Raw genomic sequence first — 25,589 nt, 5'->3', positions numbered from 1 at the left:
CAGAACATGTTAAACTTTTATCAATATCTGTGTCTGTGACCATGGCAACGGTGATGTAGGTGCAACCTGGGAATAACAGTTGCACTACTGCCTAGTGCGGTAGCTGCTCCCGCTGCAGACCGCAAGTTCCTCCAGAGGGTGGTGAAGTCTAAGGTGCCATCTCCCCTCCATACAAGGCATCTGCCATACACGATGCCTGAGGAAAGCACGGAAGGTCATCAAAAACTACAGCCACCCAGGCTAAAACCCGTTGAGGCATGGACTCTGTATCTGGCACCATGTCGTTAGCAGCAGATCCTTTAAGTCCTGTAAGTTGCGAGGTGGGGCCTCCATGGATCGGACCTGTTTGTCCAACACATTCCACAGATGCTCGATTGGATTGAGATATGGGGAATTTGGAGGCCAGGGCAACACCTTGAACTTGTTGTTGTGTTGCTCAAACCAAATCTTTTGCTTTGTGGCAGGGCACATTATACTGCTGAAAGAGGCTAATGCCATCAGGAAATACTGTTGCCATGAAAGGGTGCACATGGTCTGCAACAATGCTCAGGTAGGTGGTACGTGTCAAAGTAACATCCACATGAATGGCAGGACACAAGGTTTCCCAGCAGAACATTGCCCAAAGCATCAGACTGCCTTTCCCCGGCTTTCCTTCTTCCCTTAGTGCATCCTGGTGCCATGTGTTCTCCAGGTAAGTGACACTCACACACCCGGCCATCCATGTGATGTAAAGAAAAATGATTCATCAGACCAGGCCACCTTCTTTCATTACTCCGTGGTCCAGATCTAATGCTCTCATGCCCATTGTACTTTCACCAGTGAACAGGGGTCAGCATGAGCACCCTGACTGGTCTCTGGCTACGCAGCCCCATACGCAACAAACTGTGATGCACTGTGTGTTCTGACACGTTTCTATCAGTACCAGCATGAACTTTTTCAGCAATTTGAGCTACAGTAGCTCATCTGTTGAATCGTACCATACAGGCCAGCCTTCACTCCCCACGTGCATCAGTAAGACTTGGCCACCTATGACTCTGTCACTGGCTAACTGGTTTTCCTTCTTTGGACCACTTTTGATAGGTACTGACCACTGCAGACCTGGAACACCCCACAAGGGTTGCAGTTTTGGAGATGCTCTGACCCAGCTATCTAGCATCACAATTACGCCCTTGTCAAAGTCACTCAGATCCTCATGCTTGTCCATTTGTCCAACACATCAACTTTGAGGACAGAATGTTCACTTGCTGCCTAATATATCCCAACCACTGATAGGTGCCATGATAACGAGATTATCAGTGTTATTCACTTCACCAGTGTTCATAATGTAATGGCTGATCTGTGTAAATATGACTTTATTGGAGTATTACTGTTAATATGTAGCCTCATTGGGAAATAAATTGATAAAATAAGAAATTGGTCACAAAATAATGAGTACTGAAGATATTAGTTGGTTTGGTAAGTTTACCTACAGGCATTATCAGGGATAATACTTGAACTACATTCTAAACTGTCGATATCAAGTCTCAAAATCAGATGGCACCAACAAGTCAGTAAGCTCTTTGGGAGGGTTGCACAAATGAACCCCTTAATGAGCCCAACCCAAAAATCATAGCTCTTGGCTTTTGCCATGCGTTATTGAAACTAAAACTTGGAATTGTGTTTTTGGGTCTGATGAGACAAAGTTGTACACTACAATTCAAAAGTTTGGTGTCACTTAGAAATGTCCTTGTTTTTGAAAGAAAAGCACTGGAACACAGGAATAAGAGTGGCAAAGTGGCCATATATCAGACTGGCCAATAAAAGGAAAAGATTAAGAATGGAAAAAGAACACAGACACTGGACAGAGGAAGAACTCCGCCTAGAAGGCCAGCATCTTGTATGAGATCTTCAGTTTCTTGGCAATATCTCACATAGAGTAGCCTTCATACTCAGAACCAAAATAGACTGATGAATTTCAGAAGAAGGTTCTTTGTTTCTAAGCCATTTGGAGCCTATAATCAAACCCAAAAACGCTGATGCTGAAGATACTGAACTAGTCTGAAGAAGGACAGGTTTATTGCTTCTTTAAGCAGTTTCCAGCTGTGCTAACATAATCGCAAAAGTGTTTTCTAATGATCAGTTAGCATTTTTAAATGATAAAATGTAATTAGCAAACACAGCATGGCATTGGAACATAGGAGTAGTGGTTGCTGATAATGGGGCTCTGTACACCTATGTAGATAATCCATTGAAAATCGGCCTTTCCCAGCTACAATAGTCATTTTCAAGTTTAACAATGTCTACACTGTATTTCTGATTTCGTAATTTCAATATTATGTTATTTTAATGGACAAAGAATTTGGCTTTTCTTTCAAAAACAAGAACATTTCTAAGTGACCCCAGACTTTTGAACGGTAATGTAACTTTTGTTTGGTATGTTCAGGGACAAAAGGAACTGCATACAATGGAAAGCACCTGAAAAACAATGTAAACTATGGTGGTGGATCATTAATGCTTTGGGACTGTTTTGCTCCTAGCTGTCTAGTGACCATTGTTAAAATCCATGGCGTACTGAATTCCACAAACTACCAGAATATTTTAGCCCAAAACCAGGTTGCGTCTGCCAGGACATTGAGACTTGGTGGTGAATGGACCTTTTAACAAGACAATGAACCCAAACAACACAGAAATAGTTACGTAACCAAAAAATCTATGTCTTACAATGGCCATCTCAGTCCAATTGAAAACATGTTGTCTGAATTGGAGAGGGCAGTCCACAAGTGCAAACCTAAGAGTCTCAGTGATCTTGAAATATTATTCATTGTTTTGTAAATTTTATTGATTCACTTTTGCTTGATTTCATGAAGGGTGCCAATACTTCTTGAGTTAACCGCACGTAATATTAAAAAATCTGATCGAATTCAGAGTCTAAAACACACACACACCCACACACACTAACTCTTGCTCCCTAACAATACTCGATGAAGCAGTGGGGAACATACAGCTGCATCACCCAGCACCAATTACCATGGCAGTGACCTCACACATCCAGGTCAGTGATTCCCACAACAGGAACAAATAGAAAGCTTGTCCTGGAATCCCTGTTCCCAATTACTCTACAGTGAGCTGCCTGGCAGACAATGCTGCAGGTGAGAAGTTGGATGAGGCCTCCATCTGAGCTTGGCAGAGACACAATGGAACACTGTCTTCAGCTGAAACAGACAGGCAAATTCTTGTTGGGAGAGATCTAGTCCAAGAATAGGAGTCGTTGAGGATTATGCCACCCAGGCCTAAAGACCTTGTCCTCTGTGTTGGCCATTTGGCCCTAGTCGTCCTTTTATTATCAGCTGATATTTGCAAGTTTGCACTATTTCAGTGCTATTTTTACTACTAGTCTTGGTTTACTTCCTTTGTCTAAAGCTCCTATTTAAATGACAGCACATTGTCTTTATTGTAATCCAAGACCTTTATTCCAAATATGTTCTCCCCTTCAGTAATATTTTCCAAGGGGTTCCATGAAAACAGTAGAGGTGAATGCATGAGACAGTCGGAGCCCAACAACAACATTGATCTCACATATGTGGCAGGGGTCAAAGTACATCACAGGACATTTGCCCCTGGGCCAAATCCAATGATTTCTCTTTCTGGTAATCTGTGGAGAACTTGCCCTCTGTTTACAGTCCAATGGCCACTCATCCCCTCAACAATTACCCAGCCTGCCCGCATCCTGTGCGCTCAATGCAATACGCATGTGATCTAATATTCCCAATCCATCGCAACTGGTTTGAGGGCACCGGAGCTATAACCGGCGGACGATGAAGAGCCTACCTTACAATGGAATGGTTCCACGAAACGCTGTTACAAAATCCATATGGCATAAAGTGTCCCCTGTTCCTGTAACAATGCTGATCTGTGAACTGAGACCGACTGTGTAACTGACTGAAACCATTCGCTCCATAGACTCTGAAATGGATCTGATAGGTGCAGAGTGAGTGATGGTTTTGCGATTGACCCAGGCAGTGAAGGCTTCAATGTCACAACTGTGACTATTTTGTGTGTTTGGATGTTTACTCTCAGTTCACTACTATTTACAGGGGACCCTTCTGCACACAATATGTGATTGATATCCCCCTGGGTCATGCGGCGATGACTTAGTGGGTCAAATGGGGCCTGCAGTCATGGCAGTGAACAGGAAAGAAACTGAAGGGAAGAGAGGAGAGAAAAATAGAAAGATGAAGAGAGAGAGCAGAGAGAAACAAAGAGATATAGAGAGACAGTGAGAGAGAAAGAGAAACTGAGAGAGAGATGAAAGAGGGGGAAAAAGAGTGAGATGCACTGCTGAACACACACACACACACACACAGGAGGGGAACATACAGAAAGTGAAAACAGACGGGGCTAAAAATAAACCATCTGAAATATTTAACTTACTGACCCAGAAACAGCCCTAGTGTAATCATATCTGTGCTCCAACAGTGAAGACTGCAATAGCAGAGCCATGATATTATTAGGGCCAATGGAGACAGTAATGAAATGCCAGGAGTTTGTGGCTTGACGCAGTAGTACACACAGTTAAAACAATGCCAAGGAACAGGTACATCTGTGTGTTTGCCATAATGTTCAGTTAATCAGATAAGGTGTCTGAAATCCCGGGGGTTTAGTGACTGACTACAAATGACCATTGAGTAAAATGATACTCAGTCTGGATGTTAGATTGTTAGATGCTGGGACTTCCTGATAAAATATATGGTCAAATATATGATCAAATATATATCTTTTTTTAAATAGATGCAATAGAATTTCAACAATGAAACTAATGTAGACTCTCCAATGAACAGAAAAAGTATAAAAACTTTTACACACCTCAATCAGATATATAAAATACATAATTTGCATGATAATCCTGTAAACATTTTCAGGTCAATAGTCCTTTGTCTTATAAATGGCTTTTCAAATTAACAACCCAAGACAGACCCATACTGTGCCGCTGAAGATGTTTTTGGTTAAGATGTTTTCAGTGAAGATGTTTTTGGTGAATACTTATATTTATTACTTAAGTTTACTGGCATGGACCTCAGCGCTGTTCTACCTCCATGTCCATATTCAGCAGTGAGACTGGCCTATAACCCTAGCCCTGTTGCCATTACCATTTGACAGTTCCAACTGAGCAGCAGGGATGCTGCACAACACCATCAATATTAATGTTCTGTGGCTAAACCGGTTTTGGAAGAACTTTCTCCCACATTAATATTGATGCTGTTGCCATATATCGGAGTTGGCCGTTCTTTAAGGATTTATAACAGGAACAGTGGAGTGCACTCTTTGCAAGGGGCAATGCCATTTTTGGTGAGTATCTCGATGATAGGGACGATGTCCCTCTGTTCGTAGCAATTTCCGTGGAGAAGGGTGACTCCTGTCCACCCTTGATGAGATCTAAGGAGAGAGGGTTGCCTCCACGCGCATCCAATTCCCTTCCAATGCTGCATGGCCAGGACGATAGTTATGGAAAAATGAGCTTTCCATTTCAAGGGATCTAGGACTGCCAAATGGGTTTGTTGATTCTGGAATAGAGAATATTGCTTTTGGGACAGCTTCACACACTGTCCACTCACGGTCCAACCACACACAGTGACTTGCACATAAAATGAATTATTTGTTTTGGAGATGCATTGCTTTACGTATCAAATGTCAAGTACGGTTACCCACTAATGGTCCCAGGCCTGCATATTATGTCATATATTCTGTGATAAATGAAAACCTAGAAAACCCAGTACAGAACTGGTATTAATGGCCTGTACATCTATGCCTGACAAACGATGACTTGATCCATCATGTTACTGTGGTCCTGCAGCGGCATTGTAAATCTGATTGAATGTTTCATTTTGTTACAGAACTTCATTTTATTGGTCATGACTTTGGGGGGATGCTATATAATTTTATGCAAAACATGTTGTCATCCTTCCCTTAAGGAAGACAATTAAATATTTAAATACTTCTTTTGTGTTGTTGTTTATACATTAAAACTTCCCATTGCACAATAGTAATGAGATGCATTTGAAATGAACATGTGCATGTTTCATATGAAATCAAAACAAAAGTGAATATGAATATACAGTTACTTGATGGGTAGGATTGGGGAAACAGTGCTGTGCACTGGTAAGTATGCCAAACTACATCAAAGACGCATAGCCCATTTAACACCCTAGCCTGCTGATTGGGTCAGATTATTTTTCATTTAGAATTTAGCACAGCTAAAAATGCGGCACTGACTGGGTCGTGGTGTAAGAGCTCAGCATTGTCTCAATGAAGAGTTCAGCGTTTCCTTTAATCACGCAAGACATGCACGTGCACTTACAAGCCAGCTGGAGTTAGTGACAGATGGATGAGCAATATCTCCCCTCCAAATCGGATGAATCCTGAGCTGAAATGTGAAGCTAACTGAAGCTGGCTTGCTTCATGAAAGCGTGAGCAGATCTAGGTTATTTCCCAGGATGCTCTGGACGATGTTTTATTACTATTAGCAGTAGTAGTATTAATAGTGGTCATTGTTTTCATTAGGGAAGATTCGGCTGTCGAAACCCGTATTTCTTAGATGGGCCGCAAGTGCAACTGTCCAGCTAACACCCCCCTCCATCCGTCCCTCTATTCCCTCTCTCTCTTCAGCCCCTCTAGGTTTTGACGGCGAGCCAGTAAGTGGGACCTCTTAGGGGACAAAGGGTGACCTCAATTCAATCTGACGTCTCGCCTATCGATCCCCTCTGCTGGCGGCCTGGGCTGCTGTATCCCCCGGAGACAGACAGCTTGCTCGCTTTGTATGGCTGACGTTCACGTTTCAAAATCCCTGGCCTGTTTATCAAGCACAAACTCCCCCTCCCCCTCCGCCAAATACAAATGACACAGGCGGAATCAGAATACACCCCCCACCCCGCCCCGAACACACAACCCCCAGCGCTGTTTTACAGGTCGGCCTCATGCGCATTGCTCATCTGCAGAACCCTTTGCTAAATTGAAAGTGCGTCATGACACATCGAGGAGGTGCCTGGGTTAAATGTATGTGACCGGTGCCTGTGTGTGTGTGTCCTCTCCACAGAGGCACCCGACGGTTTTAAGAGGGGCGCAGAGGCCTAGAACAGTCACTGTCAGGCTGGGGTGATGTATCTGTGGGGTTATTATGTTTGAGCCTTGATTGGTAAGACTTCAGGATTGCAGTGATGTCCGCACGCATTATTGTATGCCACCCTGAACCATTGCTAGTGTATTCAATAAAATACACTAACAGTGGTATTTCATGGTTAGTGTATGGACTGAACAGTACGAAAACGTGCTTCACAACCTTGAAGATTCAGATGTCCATGTGGTTAGGTTTTGAGATTTTGATGATACGTGTCGTGTTTTGATGGCACACGGTCATAAAAAAGGCAGGTGTGCGAAATTGAAAGCAAGAGTTTCGGAGCAACGATGTCAGGGTTTAATTTACCCCTACCCCCTGTGGCCCACAGATACAACTCACACACAACACACAGGTCACATGTGTTCTTTATATTCATACAGACGGAGGGGAAAAAAGTGTGCCTCCGAAATGGGGGTTGGGGGGTCATGGTGTTTGGCCAGGAGTGACAGCTCTGAAATGAAGGCATAAGTCATTCTCCTGCTCACCACACACCATTCTGAAGGGGGGCGAGAGGGGAGGGGCGGCACTGGGAACAGAACGGGGCTACGGAGGGCTGGAGATGGGGGAGAGATGTTGGTGTGAGGGAGATGGGGTGTAAAGGGCACAAGGTTGCACTGGGGGAGTGCGGTGTGTGATTGGGGACGGAATATAAAGCATGTCTTTAGGGAGGCCGAGGACCTGTGAGCTGTTCTCTCCTCTCTTTATCAGGCTGACACCGAGCTGCCACTCCAACTGAAGGACTACAGAGGTTGTTTACACATACACCCAGTCACCCTGTCTCTCTCTTACTCTCTCTTACACACACACACACGCACACACACACCACCTTGAACTGAGGGGTCAAGCACACACACGTATACTTGCACACACCACCACCTTGAACTGAGGGGTCAGAGACCATGTGTGCACTTTCTCTTGATTGTCTCTCTCTCTCTCTCTCTCCTTCTCTCTCCTTCGTTTTCTCTATTTTTCTGACTCCATCCCACTCCAACACATACATACACATTCATCATTAAGTGAAAGGTCAGAGTGTTTGTTTACACTCTATCACACAGACTAACAGCAGGAGCGTATCAACATTTGGGCTGCACCCTTCCGTGAGAGCTGTGGAATCCCCCACTTGCTTTCTCATCCATTGATTGATTCAGAGTATTGATTTCTTTCATGGTTCCATACTTCATCATATCCAAACCCATTTGAGACAAACACAACCTCATTAATTGACTACTCATGCTCAATGGACTGCACTACTTTACCCACAAGACTTGTCTATCTCTCACATGCTCCGTCCAAAGGCAGAAACAGTCTGTCCCCAGTTCATCTGCCGTTCAATTTCTCACTGATGGCGTGGTGTGATTTGGTGACCACCCGCCAGTACAGATGACTGGACTGAGTACCTATTGTAGATTATTGACGATTCAGGATGTGGACTTTTTTTTGCCCGGTTGGTAAAGATAAGCCAGTTGGAAAGCATCAATAGGGAGCTGAAAAGATGGCCTAGAAGATGCACTTTTGACAATAAAGTCCACCACCTTGCAGCGAATTAAATAAACCACTCACAGTGGAAATGTGCTCTGACAAATACAAAGACGCCTAAATGCCTCCTCCAAGCTCACTAACTGGACACTGTTATTCACATTTCAAATGAATTAATTTCCATGAGAGAAAGTGAAGGGATTTTTTTTTTAAAGATTGTTATCTTCATCCCAAGATTAGTCACAAGCTGTTGTTGCCAATGAGAGTCTAGTGGAGCTGAGATGAGTGAAGCTTTGTCTATGCAGGAAATCTGCAAAACTAAGTAAACAACTTAGTGACATATTCTACTTATCGTAACAGAAAAGTGTTTAGAACCATCAGATGCATCAATGTGCTGAAAATGTCAGCCCAGTTCTATCTTCTTCCATACACTCCCACGGCATGGCCAGTTCGTGGCGGGTTGAAATAACAACAGAATGCTACAGAATTATACATCCGGTGGATCATTTGTCTCCATGTTCCATCTGTGTATTTATATAGCTCTAGCTAGCAACCTGAGGTATGTGCTAGCTAGTGAATAATAAGCTAGCTGTTTAGGTAACATACGCTAGCTCAAAAAAATGGCTATGGGGCTGGCACAACACAAATGGAATTAGGGAGAGCGAATCATAGTAATTTCGCTATAGTACATGTGGCAATCTGTTAAGGGCGTACTACAAACACTTATATAGTGCATGTAGGTTATTTAATATCCCGAACACTCAAGGTAGCCTCTGTAAAGTGTTGCTAAAGATACATATAATATATATCTCTTTAGATCCCATAGCGTCCGTCCACGGCCTTCGTTTAGATTCCCATAGCGGGAAGTTTTCTGTAACAATAATATTTGTGTAAATATCACAAAATATACCTGATAAAAACGTGTTCTTGTATTCCCGTGGAAGTTTTCATAAGAAATCAGAAAAGGAGCATGTTTTCATTTTAGTTTTTTTGTTTTTATAAATGCTATAGCTGCAAAATTGTGGTTATAATCGCCCACAAAGCGTCCACGACTTTTGACGTTATAAATGGATGTTTCTATGTTGTTTGGTGATAGTTGGAAACGTTAATGATGTCGTCATGAGCAATACACTGCGGATATATGTTTGCTGTTGTCTGCATTTGATTCTGTGAAATGTTGGTAATACCTTTTATATGGCAATAGTAACCTTGTCGTGATAACTTGGTAGGGGAGCGCATCAGCTGAGTAGCTCGAATGGTTGCTTGCTCATTATTGTAATTGAAAACGTTGCAGTATTCCAGCCGCCGTATTTAGTTGTGTATTCGGCAAACTAGTTGAATGTTTTATCGGGTTTCTTCTGATTTCATATATACAAACTGCAATTGATAACTAGACAGCTAATTGTCCAGTTCAGTTGGTAAGTCAAAATATAGTAGTCTGGCCGCAAATGGGTGCTGCGCTCGCAGAGGGAGAGAAGTAGAGTGACCAAGTGTCTAAAAAGAAAACGATTTATATTTTTCGAAGTAAAATGTTTCTGGTGTCAAATGAAAGATGATGTGCTCTTTAAAACATAGTTAACTTGTATTTTTTGTGCTATATGTGCTATATCTGTTTGTTTGAAATGTGTGAAAAAATATTATTTATTTTGGGAATTCTGAGTAATCCACAGCAGCATTCTATAATTCCATTGGGGTCTAAAGGGACATCATTTGGCATGTCTGTTTGTTCTTTTGTATTACATTGTGCAAACGCCAAACTTCTCACGGAGTGTGGTTCTGAAGCCTGCATCCACGCTGGCTGTCAAGAAACTTACATCAGGCTCTAATTGGCCCCTACAGCCTTGGACATGTACACTACCTCATCTTTCGGACAGTTATGCAAATGGCGGAGACGCATGTACTTGCAAATTAAATTCCAAGGGTTGGAAGCGAGGGGAAGTGGTGATTTCGAATTCAGCCCAATGAATATACCTAAAATTCGCTTTTATACAGTACCGCCACCCTCTGGTTTGGAGAATTTTAGGAATGCTTACTTTAGGAGATCTGTTCAATCTGAAAACAAAAGACTGACTGCCAACATTGTTCAATGGTGTTATGGGCTCTTGGCAGACCAACAGTGGACCATCTTAATGGTTTGTTTTCTTTTTAAAGCAGCTCTTTGAATTTCCACTGACATGTGTATCGCCTGAATTGAAACATTTCAGACTGTTTGTTGGGAAAGTGTAAATATTATGTTGTAATCTATGTTGAGGTCATCATTTTGAAAAAAAATTCAGGTGTTATAAAACATTTGAAATATGTAAGTCATGTTTACCAGTATTAGGCAATTATGTTGATAAGATAGGATTCTAGCTGGTTAGTCTCATGGGTCAAACATAGCGACACAAGACAGAGAAGCTATTGTGAACAACAGATTTTTATTTCAATTAATGGATCCATAGTTCCAAACAAAAATAGAGAAAAAACATACTCTCATAGAAATATTCTGTGGACTAATTTATCAACAGACTGTTCTGCTCTCTCTAAGGTCCCAATGGCTTTCAAATCCCCATACTCTATGCTGATACCCCAATATCATGTTAAAAAAACATGAGAATGGTCACTCAACAATCACAGTAGCCATAGAGCCAGTAACCAATTGATGGTAACAAAAACACATAATAATATCTAGGCTAAATCACAGTAGATGCCTTTCTCTTAGGGGAACATTGTCACTTAAACTGAGGTTTTGTAGGTAAGTGATACAAATTACTTAGTATCCTGCTTGAATGACACTTGAATAGTGGTGGCTCCTACCATACATGCGAATGTCATATGGAGGACATATTGCCTGTTATAACAGGTAACTTCAGATTATGGCACAGTCATAAAATAAATGCTCAGTGACAAAATCTTGTTCTAAGGCAAGTACAACTATAGTTTTCAAATGCTTATTTGTTCAGGCTCTGTAAAAATTTTCAGTTGTCCCAAAGACATTAAATGTGAATGTGACGTGAAACTAACTGACATGTGTTGTCATTCCTATGACTGCATTATGTAGGCATTATGAAGGGCCGCTTGTATGTTCCACTTTGAAACTGACAGATTTACAACAAAGCTAAGGTGACCACAAGCAATTAGTGGCCTTGTCATTTTGACCTCACAATGTCGACTGAGAAAGAACCAGTGCTGCATTTACGATGGGAGTGGGTCAACTAAGTGTGGATTCTGGCAAGTGCCTGTTTTGCATGTTTGTATATTCCCCACAGCCTTCCCACGGCCTCTGACTACTAAATACAAGTAAAAAGTCAAATTACAGACAAATTATATTTTTTAGTCACCACTACCACAAAGATATTCCAAATAATTCATATGCAAGTTCTGCTTTGGCACTAAGCTGTGTTTTGCCATGGTGATGAGTGGTTCTGTTTCCTACTGATATGGGCATGCCTGTCCTGAACCTGAGTCCCCACATAACCCACAACATGGACGTCTGAGTCAATGACATACATAAGGACACAATCATAAGTTTCTCTCATTATAAACAGTGCTAATACACACACACACACGCACACATAATAAGCATGTCTTTTGAAAAGTCCAAGGAAATTTGGCATTCATTTTTTAATGGCTTCTGGTTTAAGAAAAAGGTTGCAGAACTCTGGGCCTGGTTCTTTCAGTTAAGCAGCCCTATCAACAAAGACCTTGCCATATGGTGGATCTGGTTGGGCTCTCTCAGATGCAAAACCAGTACTGACAATTGAGTGATTGCGTCGCTAGTAGCGGCCACATTTCTCTGACTTTTGAGTCCAAAAGTCGACTTTAACTGCGTGGGTCCCACAGAGCTGAAGGAGAACGACATAAAACCCGTTCAGCCGGCTCGTCTAGTGTTACCACTCCACGACGTGGCAACGGCGGGACCACGGTAAACACCAAGTCTCACAACTGGCCGCGGTCCCCCGGGAGAAGAGGCGTGAATGTCTTGACTGGTGAACGAGGGAGGGGTGTGGTTGAAAGGTCAGGTGGTCAGCCTGGCTTTTGGCTGAACGCTGGTGGTCTGTCCGGGCATGGATGGAGGAGATAAACGGAGGGAGAGACTGAGGGGTCGACGCAGGACGGACGGAGAGCTGACTCGGCGCAGACGTCCTCAGGGCCCGTTCTCGTTGTAGTGGAGGGAGATGGGGCGGTCACGCTGCACCGGCATGTAGGGCCAGTTGTAGCTGGAGCCCGAGAGGAGCATGTCACGCAGCAGCGTCTCGATGGGCGTCTTGCCGACCAGGCGCACGAAGAAGAGCTGCTCGATGACGGGCGAGGAGACGATGCGAAGGGAGGGCAGCCGCAGGAGCAGGCGCCCGAAGCGGTTGGGCTGACTGGGGTACTGGTTTCTCACGTACTCCTCCAGGGCACACTGGGACTTCTCCTGGATGCTCTCCACGTGGGCCACGTCCGACAGGCCCATGGCATCTGTGGGGAGGGAGGGAAGGTGATGTTAGGGACGGTGGCCATTCCCTACGGTCCGGACGAGCGGACGTCAGACTAGCACACAAGAAAAAAATTGTGAAGCTGCAACTTTAGTATCTACATGTAAATAATCGGGAATACGACGCTGTTCGCCCTCGGTTGTGGTTTTAGCTTTTGCCGGTACCTTGTCCCTGCTCTCACACGCCCACTAGCACCAGTCGCTGGTGTGTCTCACACTACCGGGAAAGTGTGTTAACTGTGTGTGATACTTGTCACACCCGACATGCTCTCTCCGTGGTTGGTTAGGGGGTCAGAAAGGTTTTTGTGTGTGTACTGCACTGTACTGTCCCCAGTATGAACCTCATTTAAAGTCTGCTTCAAGCAGTGAGGGTCATTTTCCACTGAGTGCTTTACCTCAGTGTCTAGCAGAAGCATTAGGAGAGTTTTTTTTTTTTTTAATGGCCACCCAGCACGCTAGTCCTTTTGTCACAGAACCCTTCTGTCGCCCCCCTCCTGGCCAACGTAGTCCTGCTGAGAACAGTTCCGCATAACAAAAGATTATTGTGCTTCATATTTTCCTCGTAGCCCCCCCATCCTACCCCCCCCCCCCCCCACACACACACACACACACACAATCGCAGCAGGTAGGGTGTACAGTAACTGCCAATTCCACCACATTTCCTACTGTGAGGGCAGGCTTGCTGTTTTTGCCATCCACCATTTTGGGCATCTGTGTGAGAGACGTGTCAGTGGCGGAGGAAGCTAGTCCGTGCGACTGAGCCCTCGCGTGCCATCACGATACCTAAGCAGGCGCCGTTGACACACAGGCACGAACTCCCTTTGTCTGGTTCCCTGGGCGCGCACACACACACACACACACACTCTGGGGATGAGGATTGTACGCGGAAGTAAGACGGCCACTCTTTGATTCAGGGTGATGGGACTGGGATATAGAGGGGAATGTCAGAGGGCGGCAAGAGGGGGTATTGAGAGTTTGTCTGTCCTTGTTAGCTCATGCAGGCTAGTCTCAATGGGGGGCCTGGTGTCTGAAGGGTCTGTCCATCTCAATGAGTGTGTGTGTGTGTGTGTGTGTGTGTGTGCTTACCGTACATGAGGATGTACTGTATGTGTGTGTTGGCTGGAGTTGCACAACGGATCAAATGTGTGCTCAGGGCTATAGGGGTTATGTAGGTCATGGCCTGGGATGTGGCGAATCCCCCTTCTCGCTGCAACCCACCATGCATAATTCAAACCCAGTGGTGGGGGCAGGGGTGAGAGGGCCGAGGTATGAAGAGGAGGGGAGGGGGGAGGACTGCATGGATGGTTTCAATAATAGATGGAAGTGAGCAGGAGAAGAGGCTGATGAAATAAATGAGAGAAGAGCGAAGGGGGTTGTTCCATCGGCCAAATGGAAGAGTCCTGGTAGGAGCCAGGTACATACAAAGTGATTCTGACAGGCTGTGCGAAGGAGGCGAAGAAAGGGCGATCGGCGGGAAACAAAAACAAGGGTCCAAGACACCTAAGAGTTGTTGTTTTTTTTCACACTCGCTTCCCCCGGGTCACAAGCAATGGGCCCTCAACTCCCAGGAGTAGCATTCTGGGTAGTGTAGAATAACCAACACAACCTACCATGCCTCAGACACTGGCACACATGGTGTATCAAAGATTTGAACAATCTTTCAATTTTTTTAACTTTTAAAAGTTGTCCATCCATGATATGCGTGTTATCCACGTCGACACATTGTATAAAATACATAACTGATAACTAGGTTGAAATGAACTACCGCAGGCTACACACACAGTACAATGTTCACTAGAGCCTATGCTGGCTTCCAAAGTATCTGGGTTACCACCATGACAAAAGTTGCTAACACAGGTCTAATCAACGGCCGATGCCACTCACCAGAGGTGAAGAGCACAATGGACTTGAGGCAAGAGTACTCAGCCGTGTCCACCTGCAGAGCTTTCAGTTTTTCCACCTGCTCCTGGAAGACGCGGATGTGGTCCATGAACGCCACTACGCGTTCCGCGGACATGGGAGAAGCGTGAAGGCCGGCCGCCGCCAGCAGGGGCGCCACGTGCAGCGGCATGGAGCACTGGGCGGCATTTAGCACAAACAGCTCACTCCACGACATGCGCAGCAACGCCACCTAGGAGACAGGAGGGAGGAGGTTTAATTCAGAGTGGACAGGGGGTGGATCTGTGAGGATAAAGCCCGGTTCAGATACATAAGACGACTTAAGACCAGACAGGATTATACAGAAGTAGCATTGTTTTAGTATATTGGATTGTAGCATTTCTTTGTACTGCATGCGCAGTATTTGAACTGGGCTTGACAGTGTTAATCTTCCTCGCGGATGGTCGGGCAACAGTATGGCAAGTCTTAATGCTTAGAGGTTGCTGACCCACAACGTGACCATTAAACACGATTCGGGGCAACGTGTTCTGGGCGAAAATCGTGTTGAGCAGCTGCAGACAATCATTATGATAGTAGTACTGCCCAAATAATACCCTCCACTTTCTATGACCTCGTCAGGCGTCTGGGTCGGCCCTCCTCACCTGGTCCATGAGCTGCAGGTCAGGAAAGAAGGGGATGTTTTTGGCCCACTCCACAGCACTGAAGAGCAGCCGCGCAGCCAGCTCGCAGATGTTTTCTATCCCCATCAGGTTGTTTCCTTGCATACACTGGGCCCCGTAGCGAGACGTGGGATAGGGCTCAGCGCGCAGCAGCAGAGAGATGAACCCAGATAGGTAGGGCTGGCCGTTGTAAGGGTCGTTGCCATTGGTCAGGTACTGGCCGGGGCTAGATTGGGAGTTGGACATGCGGCCTCTCTGGACAGCTGAGGGAGGGAAATAAAGGAAGGGTTAAAAATACAAGGGATTCGGTACAATCTTTTCACATTTAAAGGATAGTAAAATAAAGAGGAAGAAAATCTATCATGAAGCTGCTCATTTCCTCAGTTGGAAGGTTGTCGTTAAAACAGCCTTAGAGCATTAATAAGCTGGAGAGGTGAAAAATCTGTCATTCTGTCCTTGAGCAAGGCAGTTAACATTAATTACCAGTAAATTGGAGGGATGGAGGCCTAAGCGTTTGTTAGAAGGTAACTGTTTGACAAGTGTCGGGTGCTAAGAGTGATGACTTACGTGTTTAGACATCTACATCCCTCAATAATGTGGCTGTACACTATCCATCTATCCTAAGAGGCTTTATTTCAAACCAGCCTGGCACAGTTAGCGTAATATTTAGGACCCGATGCCTCCCTGTCAACACGTAGTCATGGCCGCGTCCAGCACTAACCAACTTGATTTAGTGGCATCCAATTACCACGGTGTCATTAAGCCCCGTCTAGGCGCACTCAGACCGCTCTGCTCTTTCTAAAAAGGAATATATAGTGCCAAATCACATGGGGCCTCGCAGCTAAAACACATGTCACGGGAGGGAACACGGGAAAGGTGGACGGGGTGGCGGCTGCAAAGTGTGGCGAAACCAGGGAAATATCCCGGCTCTAAATGTGTCGACACTCTGTCTCCTGACCGGCAGACCCCGGTGCCATGCATCAGCGAGTAATGACAACCAGCAGCCGGTAAAGACACCCCAGGTCTCCTACTCCCCCGCCACACACCCACCTTCACCCCACGCCACGGCCAAATGGCTCAGCCAGAGGGGAAGGGGGCACGCAGAGGCCAAGCCACACACCACCCCCACCCCCAACAGGCTGCGATGCGGCGGCTCAAAGCCCATTTGGAAAACACCTGTTCGGTCATCCCCGCGGTTTGACTAATAACTCCATCTACAGTTACAGTGCTGGGGGGGGGTGTGACAACGGAAGGTGGAGGCTGTGACAGAAAGAGACGGAGAGATAGAAATAGACAAGGGAGTGACATGTAGAGGAACAGAAAGGAACGTAGGAGAGGGGGAGGGTGGGGGCGGGAGACAGGCCAGGGTCTGGGAAACAATTTGGAACTCGGCATCAACATCCCTTGGTACAACAGGGACAATATAATCCACTACAGTGTGTCAAAGAGGACAGGTCAAATCCATCAGATCACATCCACAGAATTCCAAGACTGTGTACTTATTAAAACCATTGTAGTCTGGGACCTTACAATGCTCCTTGTCCCCACTGTCTCCTTCTGCTTGATAACATTGTAAATACAGAGGTGGTTCTGGATGCAGAACAGGGCAGACCGGGTCACTCTTAAAACCACGTTCAGAACAAGCTTTTATAAAATAATGTAAGTTAATGTGCTATCACTATCTGAATTAAAAAAAGAATAATCAATGCCTCATAGTGGAAATAAAAGACCCTCCAGACCCCAAATCCACTCAATCCACTTGACTTTTGAAAAGCCTCTTTGAGTAGGTTGTGCAAGAGCCAGAGTACTTGAGTCAGCGTGTCAATTCTATCCCTTATTTCTGAAAAAATATGCATCAAAATTGCCTCTTTGTTAAAGACCAAGGGAAAAGAATGAGAATGAAAGGGCAAAGACAGACAGAAGGAGAGTGGGTGGCATGAAAGAAAGATTGCAAAAGAGAGAGAAGGTAGACAGATGTGAATGCCAGCCATAATCTGTTCCCTGATTTCTATTTGGTCAGCGGTGGCTTAGTGTGATTAAACACACCAAAGCCATTTTGTCTAATCCAGACAGAAACCGGAAAACAGTGCAACCAAACAACAAGGGCACCACAACTGACCTCATGGAACTAAAATGGCAAAATGTTGCACGACATTAAGAAGCATGGAAGATTTTAGCAACAAAAACGTCCCCACAGAATCTCACAGAGAGTGTGGGTTGTTAGAGTTAAGTACGCCAGTCCTTGTTTGGCCTTTGAGTTTCTGTGCAAGAAGTACAACACTGACTCAGCAAATAAAATAGACTAATGTGCAAGTGTAAATGGCTAGTTTAAAAGGCCAGTCAGGGGTTTTGCACTACAAACATGACAGATTTGGCACAGCCGCATCGCCAACCATGATCCTTTAGTGCTATAAGGGTTTTCTTCAAGTCCCATTGAGGTCTGCTAACAAAAAGCACTAGCGTTCAGATGTAGTGAGAAATAAGAAAAGAGCTTGAAAGTAAAGCAGTTTGTATATTGTGTGAGCCCATTCAGAGAAGGACGAGTGGATGATTAGTGTGTGATGTGACATTCAGGTGTTATTCCAATGCTTCTCACAGTGACTCATTTAGCTTGGATTCAACTCTGACCTCTGGGTTCACTTCTCTCTCATGCAGCATGCAAGTGTCACAGCAAAGCACCAGGCCCTCCGACAAAAGGTCAAACCCTTTACCCTTGGTGAACTACAAACACACAAAGAGGGAGAGGCCAAGGCTGTGAGAAAGCCAAGGAGAGAGAAAGAGAGATTTTGATGGTGAGCATCGAGAGAATTGAGAAATGGGGGAGAAAATGCACTACACAGAAGTGGTGACATGGCTTTGTCCACTACTTGACTGAGTGAGAGAGAAGATAAACAGAAACAGAGAAAGACACAGGTATAGGACATAAGTATAGAGAGCTGTCTGTGAAGACGCTCAGGCGTTTTTAGCTGCAAATGTAGTCACTTTAATTTGTTCAGTAAGGGTAGGCAGTTCTTACCCGGTGATAATGCATCCGAACAGCTATATGTTTTATGATTGCTTTTTTTAAAATCTAATACTTAGCTATATCAATGATTGTGGAAGATTATGTGTAAAAAAAAAGGAAAATATTTACTAAAACTTCATCCACAGGTGCCAATGAATTGCTTATTGCCAAATCACCTAATAAATATTGTTGTTGTTTGTCATGACAAGTAGCTTCCTAGCGACATTTTAATGAGCTCCGCTAGCTTGTTTGTTTAAAACCGAATGTGACTGAGTTGAGTGTGCTAATCATATAGTTCCTCCATCAGTCTTTAGTGCCACCTGTCAGTTGTGGATAGCCACATTTGTGTTTCATATGGCGGTTTATATGTGGTGAAAAATATATATGAATTTTGCTTAGCCTATATAACTGGGTGATTAACTGGATCTTTCTGGTGAATGGTGAACTTTTCTGAGTGAATCTGGCATTGATAATAGCCCGTGCTTACCCAGCCACTGACCTAACCGCACATCACTGCTTGAATATCCACCTAGTCACGCTGGTAAAGCTTTGATGACGCAAATATGAATTAGAAACTGAAATGTGACCTGCACAGAGAAGTGCTCTGGCTTTCTATCCGGCTTTCTATTCACTTATTTTTCTAGTCTGTCCATTGCTACAATGGGAAATATCAAAGAGCACGCTTTGTAGTGACTAAATCATTTTCTATTGCATTGAGTTTAAAAACTCTCTCTATAATAAAGATAATTTGTGTGAAGTCACCTGAAAAATAACACATATTTCATTAAGTACCAATGAATAAAGATAATGCTAGACTCACAGTAAAGGCTAACTGTTCATTTTGGTGAAGGCCTAACCATGCTATTGTACAAATGAGAATACATTATGACAATACTATATCACAAGCTTTATTGTAGACTGTAAAACTATTCACCTTGAGGTCTCAAACAAAGCCCATCTATGCACAGTGAGCTTCATTCCTCCACACACCTCCCCTCCTTTAAATATTAAACCTGGCCTTGGGAATATCAGAATGGAAAACGAGTAGTGCTTTGGTTCTTTTGGCTCTTCAGGGCCTATCACTTGAATGGTGGTTGCTTTCAGGCAGTGAATTCTGACCTCTGTCAGTGTAGAAGGCTCTCTGCTAGAACCTCACACACAGTTTGGACTGGGGGAAGTGAATGAGCCTAGCACCTTTATGTAGAGAGACCCATTCTAAAATGTCAATAAACGATGACAGTGTCGTAATAGAAAATGTTTTAGCGGCCGGTGTTTAGGAGGCTAACTAGTCTTGGCTTTTGATTGCCTTCTCATACAAGCTTGACAACAAGTATTGATTAGTCAATAAAGTCAGTCCGTTAGCAGACCGGTGGTATTTACTCAATAGAGACGTTTGGACTTTGCCTTGAACATGTCCATTATTAATGTTTAGTTTCTGGTTCCTGTTGACATAAATCTTCCTCTGTGTTTGATGGGTTTAAATGAAGGGTCACGGCTGTAGCAGGGAGTCACGGAGAACATGATATGTTTTGTTATCCTACGTACGAGTAACTCAATATTAATAACAGGGCTTTCCTTGTGTCATTTACCACTGAGGGAAACACACTAGAAAAACACAATGGAGGGAATATGTATTAGAATGTTGTCAGTGAACAGTTGTAACTGTCTATTTACTATTACCAATCAACAGTTTGTACACTATGTGAACAGACCATGCCAGACTCAGTTTGTGTGCATTTCAGCATGTGAGTTGGTATTTGCGTCCATGTCATTGTGTGTGGCAGCTGGCAGGGAATGTATTGTATGCATAGGAAGGCTAATAGTAGTGAATGTAAATTGTAGTGTGTCAAATACACAGTGGGGTCAAATGTGTGGATTTGACAAACAACAGTCTATATTCATTCTATAGTTGCCATGGCGCCTTAGCAGCCTTAACACAGAGATTCTGTACAGTTGTTCATATTCCGTTCATTTTGTGTTTTTAAATACTTTTTTATGAACTGTTTTGCCTTTTTTTGATTTTGACTGGCTAAAGTAGCTAATTCGGCATTTATTTTTTTGGTAATCAGGACATATCACCGGCTGTCTGTTTCACTTGGAAGCACATTCCTGACTTACTTTAAGAGACGCCTTGAATGAAGAGTGAGACCAATATGAGATGAGGTGCTGAGGAAATAGACTCATAGAGGGGGCAAGTGGCTAGTGACGCATCACCCAAGTGGTCCAGTGGTGATCTAAGGCTTGCCCTAGACAGGATCATCAGTAGGTTCCATAGCCTACCATCTACCTCTGAACACCTCTATCTGCTCATGACCTGATCCTCTCCATCTACTTAGAATGCTCTTAAAAACCTGGCCTCAGTTGACTGACCTGTCATGATAAATTGCTTGATTGTTTTTTGCTCTTGAATCACTCTGAGATTCTATGAAAAGCACTTTACAATTCCAATAAATTATTATTAACAGTTAATTTGTATTACTATTCTTTTTTGTACTCACTATTTGGAGCGCATTCAGAATATGTAGACAGCAAAACAAATTAATGTTCAGTCCCAACCATCCCAAAGAACTGTCAGCCAGTTACACAGATTCACTGTTTCTCCCTCTCTCTTGACTTTCTATCTTCTGCTTCAGAGTTAGGATCTATCCATTTAAACTCCTGTCCATTCAGGCGAACCAAATTCAAATTAAACTGTTTACTCTTTGAAAAGAGTTGAAAAGGATTGAAATAGTTGTGTACTTTCTATTGAATTGACCCCAACATTGATGTTTACTATATAAATCAATTGTTAACACACATACTATCAAGATTTTAGATATTAGATATCCATATGTATGTGTGCTGTAATAGAGTGAACTTTAAGTCAAGATACACATAAAGGGTCACCCTAAAGATCAGATAGATCCAAAGAACACTCCCAAAATAACCACATCCCAAGAGAAGTTGACACTCCTGAAATAGTGAAGCACAATACTGCAACTTAAGAATTCTGTTGCTAGCACAATTATTAAATAAAAAATTGTTGTGTATAATATACACTTGTAGTATAACAAGAATTACAATTGCAGTATTAAATGTAACTTTCATTGTTTTGCTATTGGTTTTGATTTAAGTCTCACATTTCTTCAGTCTTGGTCTGGACTCTTAACAAACTAATGTTAAATTACAAATACTGGCAAAGGTAAACCAATGTATTAACACTTCCTACTTTGTAGAGTATGAATATATTTATTCTGACGTAGTATTAAAACCATTTGGTCTGTTAAAGACATGTTGCTATATATAAGGAATTACTGCCTACACCTTACTACATTCGTTTTAAGCATGTTAACAATCCATGTTTTAGAATAGCGTGTTACAGTATGTAGGCCTATTTTATTATTTTTCCCATTGTAGTGTGTTTCTTTAAACGGTAGAAAATTAATTAAGCTATTTCTGAGACGATGATGGATATATGCCTGGATGTAGCCTCTTACATTCTTTACACTAAGTGAAAACAAACGTTTATAAATGGCTATTTATAAAAAGTTAATTAATGATAGTTCAAAAGATCAAATTGAGATTATTTGGATCCATATTAACGACAGAAATATAGCATTAATTTTAAGCATTTGGGTAGAAACGTTCGTGTTAGACTACGAGATGACCCTTTGAAAAAAGTTAATACTGAAATTATGAAGTAAGATAATTTCAAAATGCATTATAGTCTACTTTGGGTGGAATTTGACATTTGATTGGGAAATATCTTGTATATAACAATTCGGAAATTCACACAGATCATGACTCCAACAATGCACTCCACTCGTCAATCCACCGGTTGTAGGATATACTATAGAAGAAACATTACTTTGGATGTATGTCCTCTGGTAAGACGAAAATTAGTTTCTTCAATCAACAGTTTTACTGTGTTCTCGCTGGTATAGGGGGCTTCTAAACAGATCTCTATTGCTACATTTTGAATGCTACTTTAAAATACTCTCACCATTACATTAGGGCGAATGGACTTTTGGGGCATAGGTTTAACTGCATCGTTTATTCAGGCTATATGATCAGTCTGTCGAAAAATTGTGTTTAGGTGTCCAAAAACATAATTAGGTATTGGGGAAGAAACCTCGTATTATTGTTTCGTCTACAATCTCACAAACGTTGACATTTCAAAGCAACACTGCAAACAATCGCAAAATATTTCAGTTGAAATTATGGACTGAAAGTTAGTTTTAAAACTGTATATTATCCACGTGGTCATGTTTAACTTAAACCAAACGCTTTTTACGTTTCAAAGTCGTTGTCCCCGTTGTCCAGAAAAGAGTATAATGTCCAACAAGACGCAATGGTAATTATGCTAATACCTGTACGGAAACTGAATAATTTCTTGAAAGAGTGGGTCTATGAAGGTTATGGTGAATTCTGGTCAGTATTATAAGAGTAAAACAACAAAACAAATCCATTTCGAAATGTCCTCTCACAGTAGTTAATATCTAATGTAGCCAAATAATGATCAGATAACAGCATGTTTATGTAGATGAAAGGTCAACAGGCTGTGGAGCGTCAGGCGATTTCCTCGGGTTCATTCAGTCAGAAAGCGGCATGACCAACTACATTTGCCCCGCAGTGCTCTACGAACTGTGTATAGAACACTAAACCAGATCCCTTAAAGGTCATTTTAGGTAATAGGACCGGTATTTCCGCCTCACGTTTATTGTAATGGTTCATGGTGACGCACTGGTGAAATAAAGATTTAAAGTTCAAAAGATGAATAATAAGGTCATAAGTGCACAGAGGCTTCAGAAAGGTTATTCTAAATTGATCTTGGCCTACTTGTCACACTCGCACACTGGAAGTTTACAACGTTTGTCCTTGCACAAAGGGAGTTGTCTCCCGTTTGCGCCACTATTTGTGGTCATATCATAGGGCCCTTTGGAGTTTACGAAGCGCACGTGGCCAAGTTTACCTAAATAATTACAGTAAGCCTATTCTATTTGCGATAACATCTGTTCACCAATAGGCCAACAAGGGTAAGTATTTAAGCCAAATGTATGCACCTACACATACATGAGAAATAAAGTGTATTCAGTAGGTAACGCATACACGAGCAATCAGAAAGCAACAGTAACATCCAATATGGAGGAATTTACTGTATTGGCAAAGCGTTTTTGAGGTTTTCAGTTGCCATTGATTCGCGCGGTATTAGGCTACAATTACCACAACTAGTCTGATTGAACATGACGAGGCGAGGTCCTAGCTAAATAATTAGAAGTGAAACGGTGCTTTGCGAACACTTTGCCAGTGTTCATCTTTCGCACTAATTGACCCGTTCTTAATCATGCACAACACAATAAATGTAACAGGGCCCCCTTGTAACGGTTAGGGTGTCGGGCAGCAAACACCAGAATTAATGGGAAAACAAAGGGAGCTCTGGAGTGAAAAAGAACTGCATACATACGGTACGAATAGGAAATACAAAGGTAGCCTATACTACTTGAAACCACAATCGCGTTTTATTACCATGACTTTAAGCTGTACACACTGCCCGGTGTGATAATGTGATTTTACATGTTTACATGTTTAAATGTTAATATACAGAAAATCGAACAGTGTTCACTGAATCCCACATTTTGCCGTACCTTCTCTTCTCATGCCGACTTTGAGGCACTTCTTCAGTCGGCAGTACTGGCACTGGTTCCGATGATGTTGGTCGATGGGACAGTCTCGGTTCCCCCGGCAGGTGTAACTAAGGTTCCGTCGCACCGAACGCTTGAAGAAGCTTTTGCAGCCCTCGCAGGTGAATTGGCCGTAATGCTTGCCACTGGACTTATCTCCGCACACCATGCAGTCCACGTTGGGGATCTTGTCCCCGGAAAGCGCATCGTTCCCCGGGGTGGAACCAGAGGGTGTTCCCGGTGTCCCGCCTGGCTCCTGACTGCAAATCTGGAGCTGGGACCCGGGATCCGCCGAAATGTTCTCTTGCCACTGGTTTACTACCATTGCCATGCTATCCTCAAACACTTTGGTTAACCAACAGATAGAGTCCAACTCCGAGGCGCGAGGAATAGATAAGAATCCGTTCTGACGTCTTGGGAAAAAAGGCACGGCAAAAAGGCGCTTCCAACCACCTCCAATAGAATGGCTTTAAACTATTCTATAATATATTTTCTCTAGTTAAATCAGATTTTCCTTTAATAAACGTATCTTCTGTAAACTTTTATCAAAGTTTACGAAGACAGCACCGTGTCAACATGACCATTACGTAAGAATGTAGCCTACTGCCAGGGATCTCTTCTGCGCGGAAATCCATAAAACACGCTCTCCCCAAACTTTGAATGTTTTTGAATAATCGACTACCTTTACCGAAAACAGGCTGACGTGGTCTTTAAATGGTCATTTTCATGAATAAGCCAATGTTTTGCTAAATGATATAAAACACAAAAAGCTATTTGGCTATAGACTATACTTTTTTAAACATTAAAATCTCAATCAGAAAAACGCTATACCGACTGACCACAGTTCTTCACAATTGTGCGATCGACCTCGTATTTTAGTCTCATACGGACGTGCAATTCCGAAAAATGAATTGCATTCGTTCCTCAAATTTTGTGCGACACGATAAGGTCTGAATAGAAACTTCCATAAACCACGGATGGAGTGATCTTTGATAGATACAGTATGTTCACAAGCAGATATCTTTGCCAATCATGTACTTCACCCGTCGGCTGTCGGTCCCATCTCTGAGAATCATAGTTAGAATTTGGTGAAAGTGACACTAAACACCCGTGCTTGTATGGGTCCCCCCTTCGGGTTCCATATAAGGTCAGAACGACCATATAAGGCATAATCCCTCCTCCTATTGAGAACGATGGGCAATGAACGAGCAGATTCAATTGGTCAGGGTAGCCGAAAGATGTAAGGAACTGTCCAATTGGACAAGAGTCGATCATGGAAGAT

At 43.1% G+C, this 25,589-nt stretch overlaps 1 protein-coding gene across 1 annotated transcript; it reads right to left on the bottom strand.

Moving 5' to 3' along the window:
* Window positions 1-11,023: 11,023 nt before the first annotated feature.
* On the bottom strand, window positions 11,024-25,371 carry nr2f5 (nuclear receptor subfamily 2, group F, member 5). The gene is made up of 4 exons (XM_010863785.4): window positions 24,272-25,371; window positions 15,626-15,906; window positions 14,970-15,216; window positions 11,024-13,069 (listed from the first exon to the last, which is right to left on the bottom strand). The coding sequence occupies exons 1-4, from the start codon at window positions 24,636-24,638 to the stop codon at window positions 12,753-12,755; spliced, it is 1,212 nt and encodes a 403-aa protein (XP_010862087.1). The 5' UTR covers window positions 24,639-25,371; the 3' UTR covers window positions 11,024-12,752.
* Between the last annotated feature and the right edge of the window lie 218 nt (window positions 25,372-25,589).

The sequence above is a fragment of the Esox lucius genome, chromosome 20, assembly GCF_011004845.1.
Source record: "Esox lucius isolate fEsoLuc1 chromosome 20, fEsoLuc1.pri, whole genome shotgun sequence".
Lineage (NCBI taxonomy): Eukaryota > Metazoa > Chordata > Actinopteri > Esociformes > Esocidae > Esox > Esox lucius.
Note: the sequence above shows the minus strand (reverse complement) of the source record. Positions and strands in the feature narration are given on the sequence as shown.

What these genes read in the sequence shown, in the direction of transcription:
- nr2f5 (XM_010863785.4), bottom strand. Translation starts at nt 24,638, where the DNA reads ATGGCAATGGTAGTAAACCAGTGGCAAGAGAACATTTCGGCGGATCCC. An exon ending in AGTCGGCATGAGAAGAGAAG is followed by an intron (nt 15,907 to 24,271) that starts GTACGGCAAAAT and finishes TCCCTCCCTCAG; the next exon opens with CTGTCCAGAGAGGCCGCATG. An exon ending in CATTGTGCTCTTCACCTCTG is followed by an intron (nt 13,070 to 14,969) that starts GTGAGTGGCATC and finishes CCCTCCCCACAG; the next exon opens with ATGCCATGGGCCTGTCGGAC.